General features: G+C 35.7%; 1 protein-coding gene across 3 annotated transcripts in view; it reads right to left on the minus strand.

The window, feature by feature from the left end:
• The window catches only part of CTNNBL1 (catenin beta like 1), a 219,567-nt gene that overhangs the window by 158,955 nt on the left and 47,732 nt on the right, over window positions 1-12,880 (minus strand). For all 3 annotated transcript variants that reach the window (XM_074211917.1, XM_074211918.1, XM_074211919.1), the window contains exons 3-4: window positions 8,842-8,948; window positions 5,785-5,926 (exon numbers count right to left, since the gene is read on the minus strand). In XM_074211917.1, the coding sequence (XP_074068018.1) occupies window positions 5,785-5,926; window positions 8,842-8,948 (249 nt within the window). The remainder of the gene's footprint in view (window positions 1-5,784; window positions 5,927-8,841; window positions 8,949-12,880) is intronic.

Consider the following 12,880-nt stretch of genomic DNA (forward strand, 5'->3'; position numbering starts at 1 on the left):
ATAGCATGTTTAATTGGCTAATGACTTGCTCAAGTAAAATGAGCTACTTATCAATGCATAGTGTAACAGCTGTTTAAAGACTGAAGAGTACAGTGAGAGTACATTTTATTCCAATGCAGTGTTAATATAAGAAACATTAAACTGGAAAATAGCAACTAGGTCTACAAATGTTCATCATAAGCCTTGTTAGAAAAAGGTACATGTTATAGGAAATGACTCATATAATAACCCACTTTCTGTCAGCCTAAATAAGAGAGGAACCCCAGAGGAGTACTGTCAATCCAATTCTCAACTGTCAATCCAACTGGACTATGTAACACAAACCTACCCCGAATTCCCAAATAGCCAGACATAAAGCCTTCTTGCTAAGGCCTTTACCATGCTCAGACTTAAGAAAAATAACCCCATAGTCTAAGAGAAAAAGTTCAAATTAAAGTATTCTAATAATTGCTTTAAAATACTTCATTACAAATCACAACTGTATTAGTTTTACCAATTTTTTTTTACTTTCTCTAGTGTGGTATATTTAGGAAATGACAACAATTCATGTTGAAATAGAATTCTAAGTGCTTTCATCACAACCATCAAGTAAGATAACACAAAGTATTATTATTCTCATTTTACATAAGAAGAAACTGAAACACAGAGAGATTAAACGGCAGGCCCCACACCATGCAGTTAAGAATCACAATTTCTCCTCAAAGATACTAGAAGATACAAAAAACCCCATCTATTTCAACTCCAAACTAACAAGACTCCCCCCCCCCCACTTTACAATATCACCAATAAGAGTGTTACTGAACTTTCACTGCAAGACTTCACTGACTGCTTTAGGAAGTTTTTCCTTACCTAAAGTCAAAATAGAGAGTATTGTTCTTTCCTACAACAAACACAAAATTATTAAGAGTAGGAGGCAAGATTTCTGATTCCAGAATTTTTCTTTTCCAAAATCTATATCGGGCTTCCCCACTTAGTAACAAAGACTAAAGTAAAAGCAAAAGTCTACTCTCTAATTATCAGAGACAACAAAGAATGTACCAAAGAATAAAAGGTATCTACTTTGCACTCTTCACCGAAAACACCAACAATATTCTTCCCTCTTGAATATTTTCCTTGTAACTTTCAAAAGTACTGGTTACCTTCAGAAATCAAAATTAAGGCTTCACTAATTTGAATCACAGCAGAATTAAGAGAAAAAACAGGCTGCCTAAACCAAGTTTAAATTATCCAATATTCTTATTTAAAAAAAGAATCAAGCACCTAGTCAAGTGGGAAAGATTACATGCTTCAAATTTTGTCATTTTTGTATAAAGCAATAGACTGCTTAATGGGACAGTACCATATATAATCAGGACAGGTCCCCTTGGCTTATTCATCAACTTTCTGGGAAGGAAGTACCCAATTCTTTCAGAGAATCAATCTCTGATAAATTCAGAAATGATCAGGCCACATGTTAGCACATTTATTTGACATCAAGGGCTTCATGTTTCCATGGTTATTCTTGGATTTGACCATCAATAATTAAATGGAAATTTTCGAAGATCTGCAGACTGTGGCAAATCACAGACAATATGGAAAAAATTTTTAGTAAGTCATAAATGCATAAATACTGCTGTTATTAATCTATTTTATAATTTACTATCATAAGTATGCAAACATAAATTTATTATAAAATTAAATTTTGTTAAATGTTTCAGAGAGTTAAAAAGGACATACTCTTTTTGTCTCTCTACAATACAAATTCAGTTATATGATTTTCTCTTGCAATGAACTTTGATTTTGTTGCTGAGTTGTTTCAGTCATATCCAACTCTCTCTGGGATTTTCTTGGCAAAAATATTAGAATGGTTTGTCATTTCCATTTCCAGCTCATTTTACAAATGAACAAATTGAGGTAAGCAGGGTTAGGTGACTTGCCCAACTAGTATCGAATCTGAATTCCCTGAGTCCAGAGTCAGTATTCTATGCACTACACCACCAGTTGCCCCAGTGGTCTTTGTATTTTTCACTTTTTATGAAAGGAAATTTGTGAAGCAGAACTTGCAGCTACTTACACAGGCAGCAGGCAAAGACTCTGCAGCAAGGTACCAGTCCCTCTCTCAGAGTTACTAATGTTTCATAGAAACTGCAACTTGTGGGTGCAATGTGTTTTATTTGTTTTGTGTGTTAAATATATATGATCAAAATGATCAAAAATAAGGGTTTGGGGTAGAGTTTAGAGTTATTCAATGTTTTTCCTATTCATGGGGTCCTACACCCCTAAAGCTCCAAAATGTCTTCTAACCCCACGTACTGTCACAATTCAAATTGCATTAGTCATTCACTGGTCATCCCCAGACTACTGTGATCATTCCCTCCACTGAACTCCTGTAAATCTTATGAGTGCCACTTATATAATATTTACCCACATCCTTCCTCATACTGCAATTTGGAGTTTTCAAAATGCTTATCTGATATTGACTCTGAAAGGTAGAGTCTAAGATGTATTATCCATATTTTTCAGGTAAAGAAAAAGCTCACAGAAATGAAAAGATCTGCCCAAGTGAGAGAATAGTTGCTACACAATAACTATTTATAATATATGTATCACATAATCCATATCTACAGATTATAACACAATATAATAAAATATACAAACTACATTAATACAAACTACATTAAAATATTGTGTTTATGGCATTACACAAACAACTTGATACAACTTCCCACTGCAATCTATAATATGCAAGATGAGCACAAGACTTCTACATTTTACTTCTGTGTTATCTGGGCCATTACTATCTCTTGTCTCTCATTACATCTCTCTTACTAATTAGGTTCTTTCTAGTTACATTAAATCAGAACAACTATTTGTTTAGAATTACCTTATGAGAATACCTTAAGATGCATCTTTGCTTTTATCATTTGGTAAAAGCACCCCCAAGGTTCACAGAAAGGGAATAAATGAATCCAAATGAAACATCTTAAAGAAAAGAGAAATTGGTTGTTTAAAACCAGCAATATTTTTAAAAGGCCAAAAGATGCACAGTTCTCTTGTGCCAGGTTCCCTCTCTATCCAAAGAGGAGTCATGAAAAATTTGTTAGTACATTTCTCACCCCATCTCCTACCCCTGTGGTTAATTTTCATACTCTAAAATCCTATCCTAAAGCAAAATGATGACCGAGTTCCATTCTTCCCAGAGGAGGGGCCAGTAACAGAAATGCTGACAATTCAACAGCAGCAGCAGCAGCAGTAGTAGTAATGCAGAGCGACAGAATACACTGAAGCAGTGTTTCATGGTTGATAGGACAAGACACAAGCTGTATTCCTATATTCTTTAGCTCTTAAGGTCACAACAAATCAGTCCTCTGATACCAATTAAAAATCCCTGCAGTTCGTTTCCACTGAAAAGGACAGCACCAAGCTGACCTGTGCCTGCTGAGAACATAACCAGCCATGTACAGGCCTGGTTGAAAAATGGAAGAGTTAAAAAAAACTAAGCCATGACTGCCATGAAATTGTTTATTCATGGTAGGTGTTTCAGGCAGTTATAGCTGTACAACAGTAAACTGTTAACAACCGTTGCCTACAAAATCATTTCCATTATAGATCAGGGTTTAGACAAGGAAAAGGTTATGTCAGAGGGAAATCAAAAGGAGTCCCCTTTCTGTTTTCAGAAAAACTGCACTTTGTGATGAGATATATACTGATTGTTTCATCTAATTATAAGATTAAAGCAATTTAAAGAATCCAACTAAGCTTTAAATGTGATAGAGAGAATGATTAAAAATCAGATTTTCAGAAAAACAAAATGGTATTATGGCAATTAGGAGAAGGTTAGAACACAGGGGAGGGAACAATTCTGCCATCAGAAAAGAGGAAGAAAGCAGCAGTCTGTCAAAGTTATTACAGGATAACTTTTTTTCCTTTTTTAAAGACTAGAACTTAACAACTCTGAACATCTGTGCCCTTGCCTTTCCTATGAACAACAAAATAGAATGGCATTTCCTAGATCAGTCTTTTTCCCAGCAGGAACCAAGTTGGTGAATCAGCAAAATGTCATTGTCTTCAGAAAGCCCCTATCGTTACTTGGAGTTCACAAAAGTAGGGAATGAGAACCTTCTGAATCATATTTCTAAGAACCACTCTGACATTACTTGTGATGATATACAGGTCATCCAAGGAACTAAAAGCCTTTTGAGATGCATATTTAATTTTCTAAATTTATTCCTTAGAAACAAGAAATCACAATAGATAAGTTGACAAATAATCAGAACAGAACCTTTCCATCACAAGTCTGTAATAATAGTTATTTAAAGACAGATTCTAAACTATATTTCCTATTCCAGATAGCCTCAAACAATGCATCCACAGCTACAGGTTAATTTGTGTCCATACTACATTAATACTGATTTCACCTAGACAACTATTTCACACTAGAATGAATTTAAAGCCAGAGGACCTAGTTCAACTCCTGGGTTCACTTAGTCAAGAAGGAGCTGAGCTAAGTTAATTGTCTTGCTTTTGGGGCTTCAGTTTCTGATCAGTAAAATGATCAGAGAAGTGGTATGAAACTCAAATGGAAATAGAAACCACTAATTCATACATTAGGATCCTTACAAGCAGCATGTTGGCTTAGATAATCACATAATTAACATTATCTATGTCCTATTATATTTTTATTTATTTTGTTAAATATTTGTCAATTACATTTTCATCTAGCTGAGGTCCTTTCTGGAGAGTTGAGGCATGCATGCAGCATGTTTAACATCTTTTGACTACCAGCCCTCTAAAGTCCCTAACAGTTCAAAATCTATTAAACTAGATTCTATAAGCATAAAAATACTTGATACTATCACATTAAAAGTCTGTATGAGGGGTGGTGGCTAGGTGGCACAGTAGATAGAGCACCGGCCCTGGAGTCAGGAGTACCTGAGTTCAAATCTGGCCTCAGACACTTAATAATTACCTAGCTGTGTGGCCTTGGGCAAGCCACTTAACCCCGTTTGCCTTGCAAAAACTTTAAAAAAAAGTCTATATGAAGCAATACAAATATCTTAAGATCACTTTCCTAAGAAGTTTCTGTTAGAGTAACCACTGATTTATTTCATTGAGAATTATCAGTCAGGAAAGAATCTATTTAGATATACTCTCATGAGAGAGATTATCAGAAAGATGAACATAACCTGCAGAAGTAGCAGATACATCCAAGAATATTACTCAAGCAGACTAAGTACTCATTTCCCACCTCAGGAAATCAGGATTCAAGTGTAAATGGAAAAAAAAATACAATTTCATGAACTTTTACTTAATCCTTAAACACAAGTCTGTATTTTTAAAAACTACCTGAGGGTTTTGCACAATTATAACTCCGTTCTGCATAGGAAGATGAAAAGCAAACAGCAGAGTTTCACAAGGCAGGCACCATAAAAGAAAATGAATACAAGGAACTAGCACAGCAGACAGAGGAAGGCAGCATCTTGGTGGGTAGATAAAGAACTACAAGTCTGTCTCACTTGTCTCTATTATGAATCCCCAAATCCTAACAATGAAAAATGAAGCTAGTTATCACTAAAAAGATGTGACAGAAAATCTAAGAATGGTGATAAATAAGAGAAAACATTTTTAAGATTTATTAATAGACTAAAAATGAACAAAGAACTATGTAAATTTCAAGATAGGAGATAATTAATATGGAAATAGAAAACTAGATTGTGAAAAACAGGTAAGACATACAGGAAAGGAAGCTAAATTTGCCACCTCAAAAACAGCCAGTTTCCCCACTAAGAACAGAAATGTTAGGATATCTGTATTGTCATGTCCAAGCAGTCCAAGAAGAGACTGCACAGCATTTAGCTCCACTAATAAGTGATATAGATCTGGCATAGTTGCCACCACATGCATCTCTTGAATGATGTCATTTAAATCCAGTTCAGATTCCATAAACCTGTGGATGAAAATAAAAACATACACATTAGTGGAAAGTCCCAGCAAAAAGCATATTCTATTACCCATATAATATAGCAAAAGATCTTTAAGTACTAAAGGAGAAATATCTGCATAACCTAAAAAAGAGAGAATATGTCATAGTGTTCACAACAGACCAACCAAGAAGTATACTCAAACAAACATCATACTGTCACACAATTTTGTTGGGAAAAAAAATCAATCCTGGACTCAGGTCTCATCACATCGCAATCCCTGTTCCCACAGTCACAAACAGTCCTTCAAAGCATTCTATAATATAAATGAATTCATATTGTCCTGGGAGATGGCTATCATTATTCTACAAGGTAACAATCTGATACATTATCTTGAACACAAATTACTTGACTTACCCACTAACTTTCTGTTCCCTATCTTACAGTCTTATGAAAGAGCTGCATCTGAGTAATAAAAGTTACAATCAGGTAAAGAGATTAAGAATATATTTTTCCCTAAATATATGATCTAGTGCTAAAAACTTAGAAATTTAACAAACTCCTAGAAAAATAAAAAGTAAACATAAAAAAAAAAGTTTACAAATTCATAGCTAGCAGTGATTTATTCTTATGTGTACTCAAATGTGCTCTGCTCGATGGATAAAGTTTTCTTCCATAAAATCCCTTCTTTGGACTGTTCTCCTTCTGAGAAGGCTGCCATTCTGGGTCTTAGGCATATATCTGATAATGGTGATTTGCCACAGAAGGGCTAAGTGAGAAGATTATGGCAAAACAACAGAATTACTTATTACAACAGTAAGCCAGGCCAATGACTGCCCATTATGACAAAGAATATGTCAATTGTCTGTTTCAAAGAATTTCCTTCCAAATGCCTTGATCTAATCATAGATCAAGTGTCAGCACTGAACAGCAAAGCAACTGCAATGAGCAAGTACTAGCTCCAATAACAGAAACAAAAATCACTGTAAGGACTTCTGACTGACTGGAGCTCACTGCATCTAACCAAATAATCCAACTATAATCCTAAAAAAAGATAAGTAATACACAGAAAAAGAGAACAACTTGCCCAAAGTTTAACAGCAAATAATGTATCCTTGGGGAAAATGGTATTGGGTGTAAAGGGCACAGAGTGAACACTGATGTAGCATGAGAATTGTAAATTGTATTTTTAAATGCAGTCAAATGAAAAGAGGCATTTCTGGGTATGTGATCAAAATGACAATTGCATCTATGGAAAAATAAATTTGAATGTTTCCAATCTTGATCGGAGAGGTTCATTCAAATACACTCCAGCAATTTTCATCTTAATTGCACCTCAGTGAAACTACAGAATTACCAAAGACACTGCACCAGTAGGAATTCAAAAGCTCAAGGTTAAAATACAATATAGTTTCTGAACTGCATTTAACCATCAAAAATATTTCTCACATTTACATTTGGTCTTCAAATGTTTAAATGCCTAAACAGAAAATACATTATATGAATGGAAAGGGTATGATTTTTTTAAAGGTCTTTTTCATTAAAAGTAATTTCCTTTAAGTGTTGTATATAACAAATGTAGAACTCTCCTTATAGCCCATAAGATGTCAACGGGGCACTCCCCTTCAAAAGCAACACTAGACTAAGTCAGCTAAAATATATTAAGTTTAAGTAAAGTGGTGAGCACATAAGATAAAATTTGAAGGCTTCCAGTTTTGACAGCTAAAAGTAAACCTGGGGCAGCTAGGTGGCGCAGTGGATAGAACACTGGCCCTGGAGTCAGGAGTACCTGAGTTCAAATCCAGCCTCAAACACTTAATAATTACCTAGCTGTGTGGCCTTGGGCAAGCCACTTAACCCCATTGCCTTACAAAAAAAAATGACATAGTCAAAAGTAAACCTATACTAAAGTCTCTTCCAAATTCTACCTTTCATGTGCTGAACTATGGTATATGCAAGATTGCGCTATAACCAGATGCTATGAGACAATTTGATGTGGTAGGGAGACCCTAGACCTGGGAATGAGAAAAATCTGGGATTTTGGTTCAGTTTATACTGTATCAATGAGTCACATCTTTTTTGCCATGGTTTCCTTTTGTCCTTTGAAAGAGTCAAAATCTCATGATAATGGTTCTCCATTAATTCATATCACAATTCCTCCATATTTCACTAGTTGCTATCACTTTAAAATTATTTATCTGGTGGTGAACTATTATATGATAAAATTTCTCCACACTTAGCTAGATGGGTCCTCTAACAAGAAATAGTTTGTTGGACTTCTACTTAACTTTCAAGCAAGCAAATCTAGTTAGATGAGGGCCAAAATATACCTTAGATTACATCAAAATTCACTCTGCTAACAAGTTATGCTATAGTGAGCTGCCATTGTAGGAAAATGGATCACTGGTAATAGCTAAACCAAGGGTCTCCCTAACAGCTCCAGTTGTGAATTACATCATTATGACAGTGATATAACCAACATTAACAGTTGCTGTTCAGTTGTATCAGTCATGTCTGACTCATCATGACCCTATTTAGGGTTTTCTTGGCAAAGATACTAGAGTAGTTTGCCATTTCCTTCTCCAGCTCACTTTACAGATGAAAAAACTTCTCAGGTTTATGTGTCTTACCTAGCATCACAAAGCTAATAAATGTTTGAGGTTCACATTTGAACACAGGTCTTCCTGTTTCCAGGCTCCTCTACCCATTGAGCCACCTAAGTTCCCCACCATTAATAGTAAGCTAGGTAAAATTCCAATTTTTAAGTTAGGAAAATTCAAATAAACCTTAAAGTCAAAGAATACCAGGGATAGAGGTCTCATTAGATAAAAACTTTGAGTGAATTAGAAAAGCAAACACATGGAAGGAAATAAATGATTGGGGGGTGGGGGTGGGATAAGGATATAAAGAAGCTGTAACAGTAAAGAGAAGGACATCTTACTTCTCAGGATTGTCTGGAAACTTGATCCGTAGCTCTTGGTTTTTATAAGATCTCTTCTCAAATGTGAGAATCATTTTCTTCACTGAGCTTTCATCTAGTGGTTCATCCTGGTTTAAAATAAACACATAAATAAAAATCAACAACTTCAGTACTCAGTGATATCTTTTTCTACTCTGAACTCTTCATTTATTATCTATCCTTCATTTGGTACTTATATCATGCTTTATACTGTTGGATGTCTAGTATCTTATCTCTGAAACTAGAATGCAAATCCTAGAGGCCAAGACTCAAGTCATAAATAATTTTGAATTCCTCTAACCATATTAAAAAAAAAGGTCTGTACACAGAAATGTATTAAATGACTTAGATTAACTAGAAGAAAAGAGTTGGAAGAAAATTAAAGAATTGTTTAAGATTTGCTCAAACCAGGAAGGAGCCAAGTGGCAGAGTAAAGGCAAAATCTCCCACAAGCTCTTCTCCAAATCACTCCACATATTTTAAAATAATGACTCTAACACTCAAAAGACTGAGTAAAACAATTTTCCAGTCCAAGACAACTTGAAAGATCCACAGAAAGGATCTGCTGCACTGAGGTTAGAAAGGACCTGCAGTATAGCCTGTAGTGCTAGAGTGAAGGGGCTCCAGGCATACAGGAACAGTTCACAGGGCGCCTGGGTCCATGAGAGCAATGGCAATTTCCAGACCTCTTAGCCCAGGGATTGCCAAGGACAACTTGGAAGATCAGTAGGAAAACTCTGCTTCACCAGGATGAGAAGGGTGCAGACCCAGGAGCAGGCCTGAGGAGGCACCCCATAGGGGAAGCCACCCAGCAACTGCTTCCAGAGAGCTCAGTCCACAGAGAGTGAGGGGGACAGGGGAAACTGCAGAGGTCTCTGCTATCTCTGAGGCAGAACTCTGTTGCTTCATCCATATTCAGGTACAGGTTGCAATCTGGGGCCCCAGTCTCAGGAAAAGGAGCTTTACTGCCAGAAGCAGAGCAGGGACCCTCCTCATAGTTCCAGGGCAGAGGGGAATGCTTAAGGTCATCCATCCATAGATTTGAAAAGAGGTCAGGAAAGCAGTCAAAGACTCTCATAAGATCCTGGAGGAACTGAGGTTGCTTGAACAGTTGTAAAAACCCTTAAAAACTTGGGACAATGCATCCTCCACACTGGAAGCAGGGCCCCACTTTAACAAAGAGTTAAAATCAAGTCATAGGCTGGGGAAAAGAGCAAACAACAGAAGAAAAAAATCCAACCATAGACAATTACTTTGGTCCTATGGAGAATCAAAATATACACTCAAAAGACCACAAGGTCAAAACTTCTGTAAAAATATAAATTGATCTCAGGCTATGGAAGAGCTCAAAAAAGATTTTGAAAATCAAGTAAGGGAGGTAGAGGAAAAACTGGGAAGAGAAATGAGAGCGATATGGGAAAATCCATGAAAATCAAGTCAGCAGGTGAAGGAATTACAAAAAGTACTGAAGAAAATAACATTTAAAACCAGTTTGGATCAAATGGAAAAAGCAGTTCAAAAGGTCAATAAAGGAGAAGAATACCATAAAAAGCAGAATAGGCCATATGGAAAAGAAGATACAAAAGTTGTCTGAAGAAAATAATTCCTTCAAATGTAGAATGGAGCTGACGGAAGCTGATGACTGTGAGAAATCAAGAGACAACAGAACAAAACCAAAAGAAGAAGAAAATGTGAAATATCTCATTAGCAAAACAACTGACATAGATCCAGAAGAGATAATTTAAAAACTATTAGACAACCTGAAAGTAATAAACAAAAAAAGATCCTTGACTTCATTTTTCAATAAATTCTCCAAAAAAAAAATTGCCCTGATATTCTAAAAGCAGAGAGTAAAATAGAAATTAAAAGACTCTACCCATCACCTCATCCCAAAATGAAGATTGCCAGGAATATTATAGCCAAATTTCATAACTCCAAATTCAAGGAAAAATATTACAAGTAGCCAGAAAGAAACAATTTAGATATTGTGAAGCTACTGTCAGGATAATGCAAGGTTTAGCAGCTTCTATATTAAGGCCTCTTGGGGCTTGGAACATGATATTCTGGAAGGTAAAAGAGCTTGGATTATAACTAAGAACTAAACATACTCTTTCTCTTTCAGGAGAAAAGATGGACATTCAATGAAACAGGGGACTTTCAAAATTTCCTGATGAAATAACCAGAATTGAACAGAAAGTTTGAATTTCAAGCACAGAGAGGGTGGATGGGAAGGACAAATTATGAGGGGCTTAATGATGTTGAACTGCTTCCATTCCTGCATGGGAAGATGATACTGATATCTCATATGAACCATCTCATTTAGTAGGGCAGTTAGAAGGAGCATATATACACAAGGCACAGGAGGGAGTTGAATTTGAAAGTATAATATAATAAAAAGATGGAGTTAATGGGTGTGAAAGGAATGTACCCCATTATGGGAAGGAGGTAGAATGGGGTAAGTGGCAAGGAAAAGCTTTTGCAATGGAGTAGAAAAAGGGAAGGTGAGAGGGAGTGAGTGAGCCTTTACTCTCACTGAAGTAGCTCAGAGAGGAAATAATAAACACACTCAATTTCTATAGAAATCTCTCTTACCCTAGAGGAAAATAAGAGAGGAAAGAGATAGGAGAAAGGGGATAGCGGGAAGGGAGGAGGATGTAGGTGATGTGAGAGAGGGTAGTCAGATACAACATACTTTTGCGGAGAGACAGGATGAAAGGAAAGAGAGAATAGGGTAAATGGGGGTGGGAAGAATAGAATGGAGGGAAATACAGCTAGCAATAGCAGCTATGGAAAAAAATACTGAAGCAATTTCTCTGACAGACTTATGATAAAGAATGGTATCCACCCCAGAGAAAGAGCTGATGGTATTTGAATACAGACTGAAGCATACTTTTTTTTCCTACTTTATTTTTTTTTGAGGTTTCCCTTTCTTTGTGTGTGTGTGTGTGGGGGGGATTATTTCACTTTTACAACATGACTGTTGTAGTAATGAGTTTCATGGCCACACATTTTTTTTTTTAACCTATACCAAGTAACTTGCTTTCTCAATAGAGGGAATAGGATGAGAGGAAGGGAGAAAATTTAAAACTCTAAGTTTTAAAAGTAAAAGTAGCTTGGGTAATAAAATTAAAAACAAAAACAATGAGATGTGATCTGAGTAGGGAAAAAAAAGATTTGACAAAACCCATTCCTAGTCTTCAGATAACAATCAACTCTAAACATCTCCCTAACACCTAACATTGTATATATTAAACAGAGCAAGTTAAGTGCTCAAAGAGGAAAGAAAAGATAAAATAATTAAAACTATTTACTTCTAATAATAAAATTCACAGAACCAGAAAATACAAGGGAAGAGAAAACTCTAGCTTCATCTTATATCTGAGGAAACTGAAGTTTAGTAAGGTTTGTGACTTGTCCAAGATCATTCAGATAATGAATAGAAAAGCTAGCACTGACACTAAGGTTTCTAACTCTCCTATTGATGCTCTACTATCTGTCTCCTATTATAAAGGATAAAAGCTAAGGTGCATTCAAATTTCATATTCAAAATAAACATAACTATAAAACCGGTTTATCACTGCCTATTGTTTTCTCCCCAGTTGTCTGCTAGTCATAGTGCCAAGAATCAAGCCAAGAAACATGCCCTAAAGCAGCCTCAAAAGCAGAAACAGCTGAAAGCCTATAAAGGGAACACTTAGAAAGATGGGTTTCTAAAAAAGGTAGACAAATAGAAATTGTATAAATTGAACAATTTCATCAAAGATGAACATTAATATTTCAGAGATTACTTACAACAATTTCATCTTTGTTTTTATTTCATTTTAATTCAATTCATGTTAATGTTTTTGGGTTTTTTTCTCTTCTAGATTGTCCTTCACTTCTATATATCTGCATTGCCAATCTACTTTCTCTTATGTTTTTTTGTTGAGATTTGCTACTGTAAACTTTAGTTTTGCTATTATGACAGGGATGGTGTGATGTGATACTTGCCATGTTATCCTCATAATCCATAAGACTCTGT

The sequence above is a fragment of the Macrotis lagotis genome, chromosome 1 (assembly GCF_037893015.1).
Source record: "Macrotis lagotis isolate mMagLag1 chromosome 1, bilby.v1.9.chrom.fasta, whole genome shotgun sequence".
Classification (NCBI taxonomy): domain Eukaryota; kingdom Metazoa; phylum Chordata; class Mammalia; order Peramelemorphia; family Peramelidae; genus Macrotis; species Macrotis lagotis.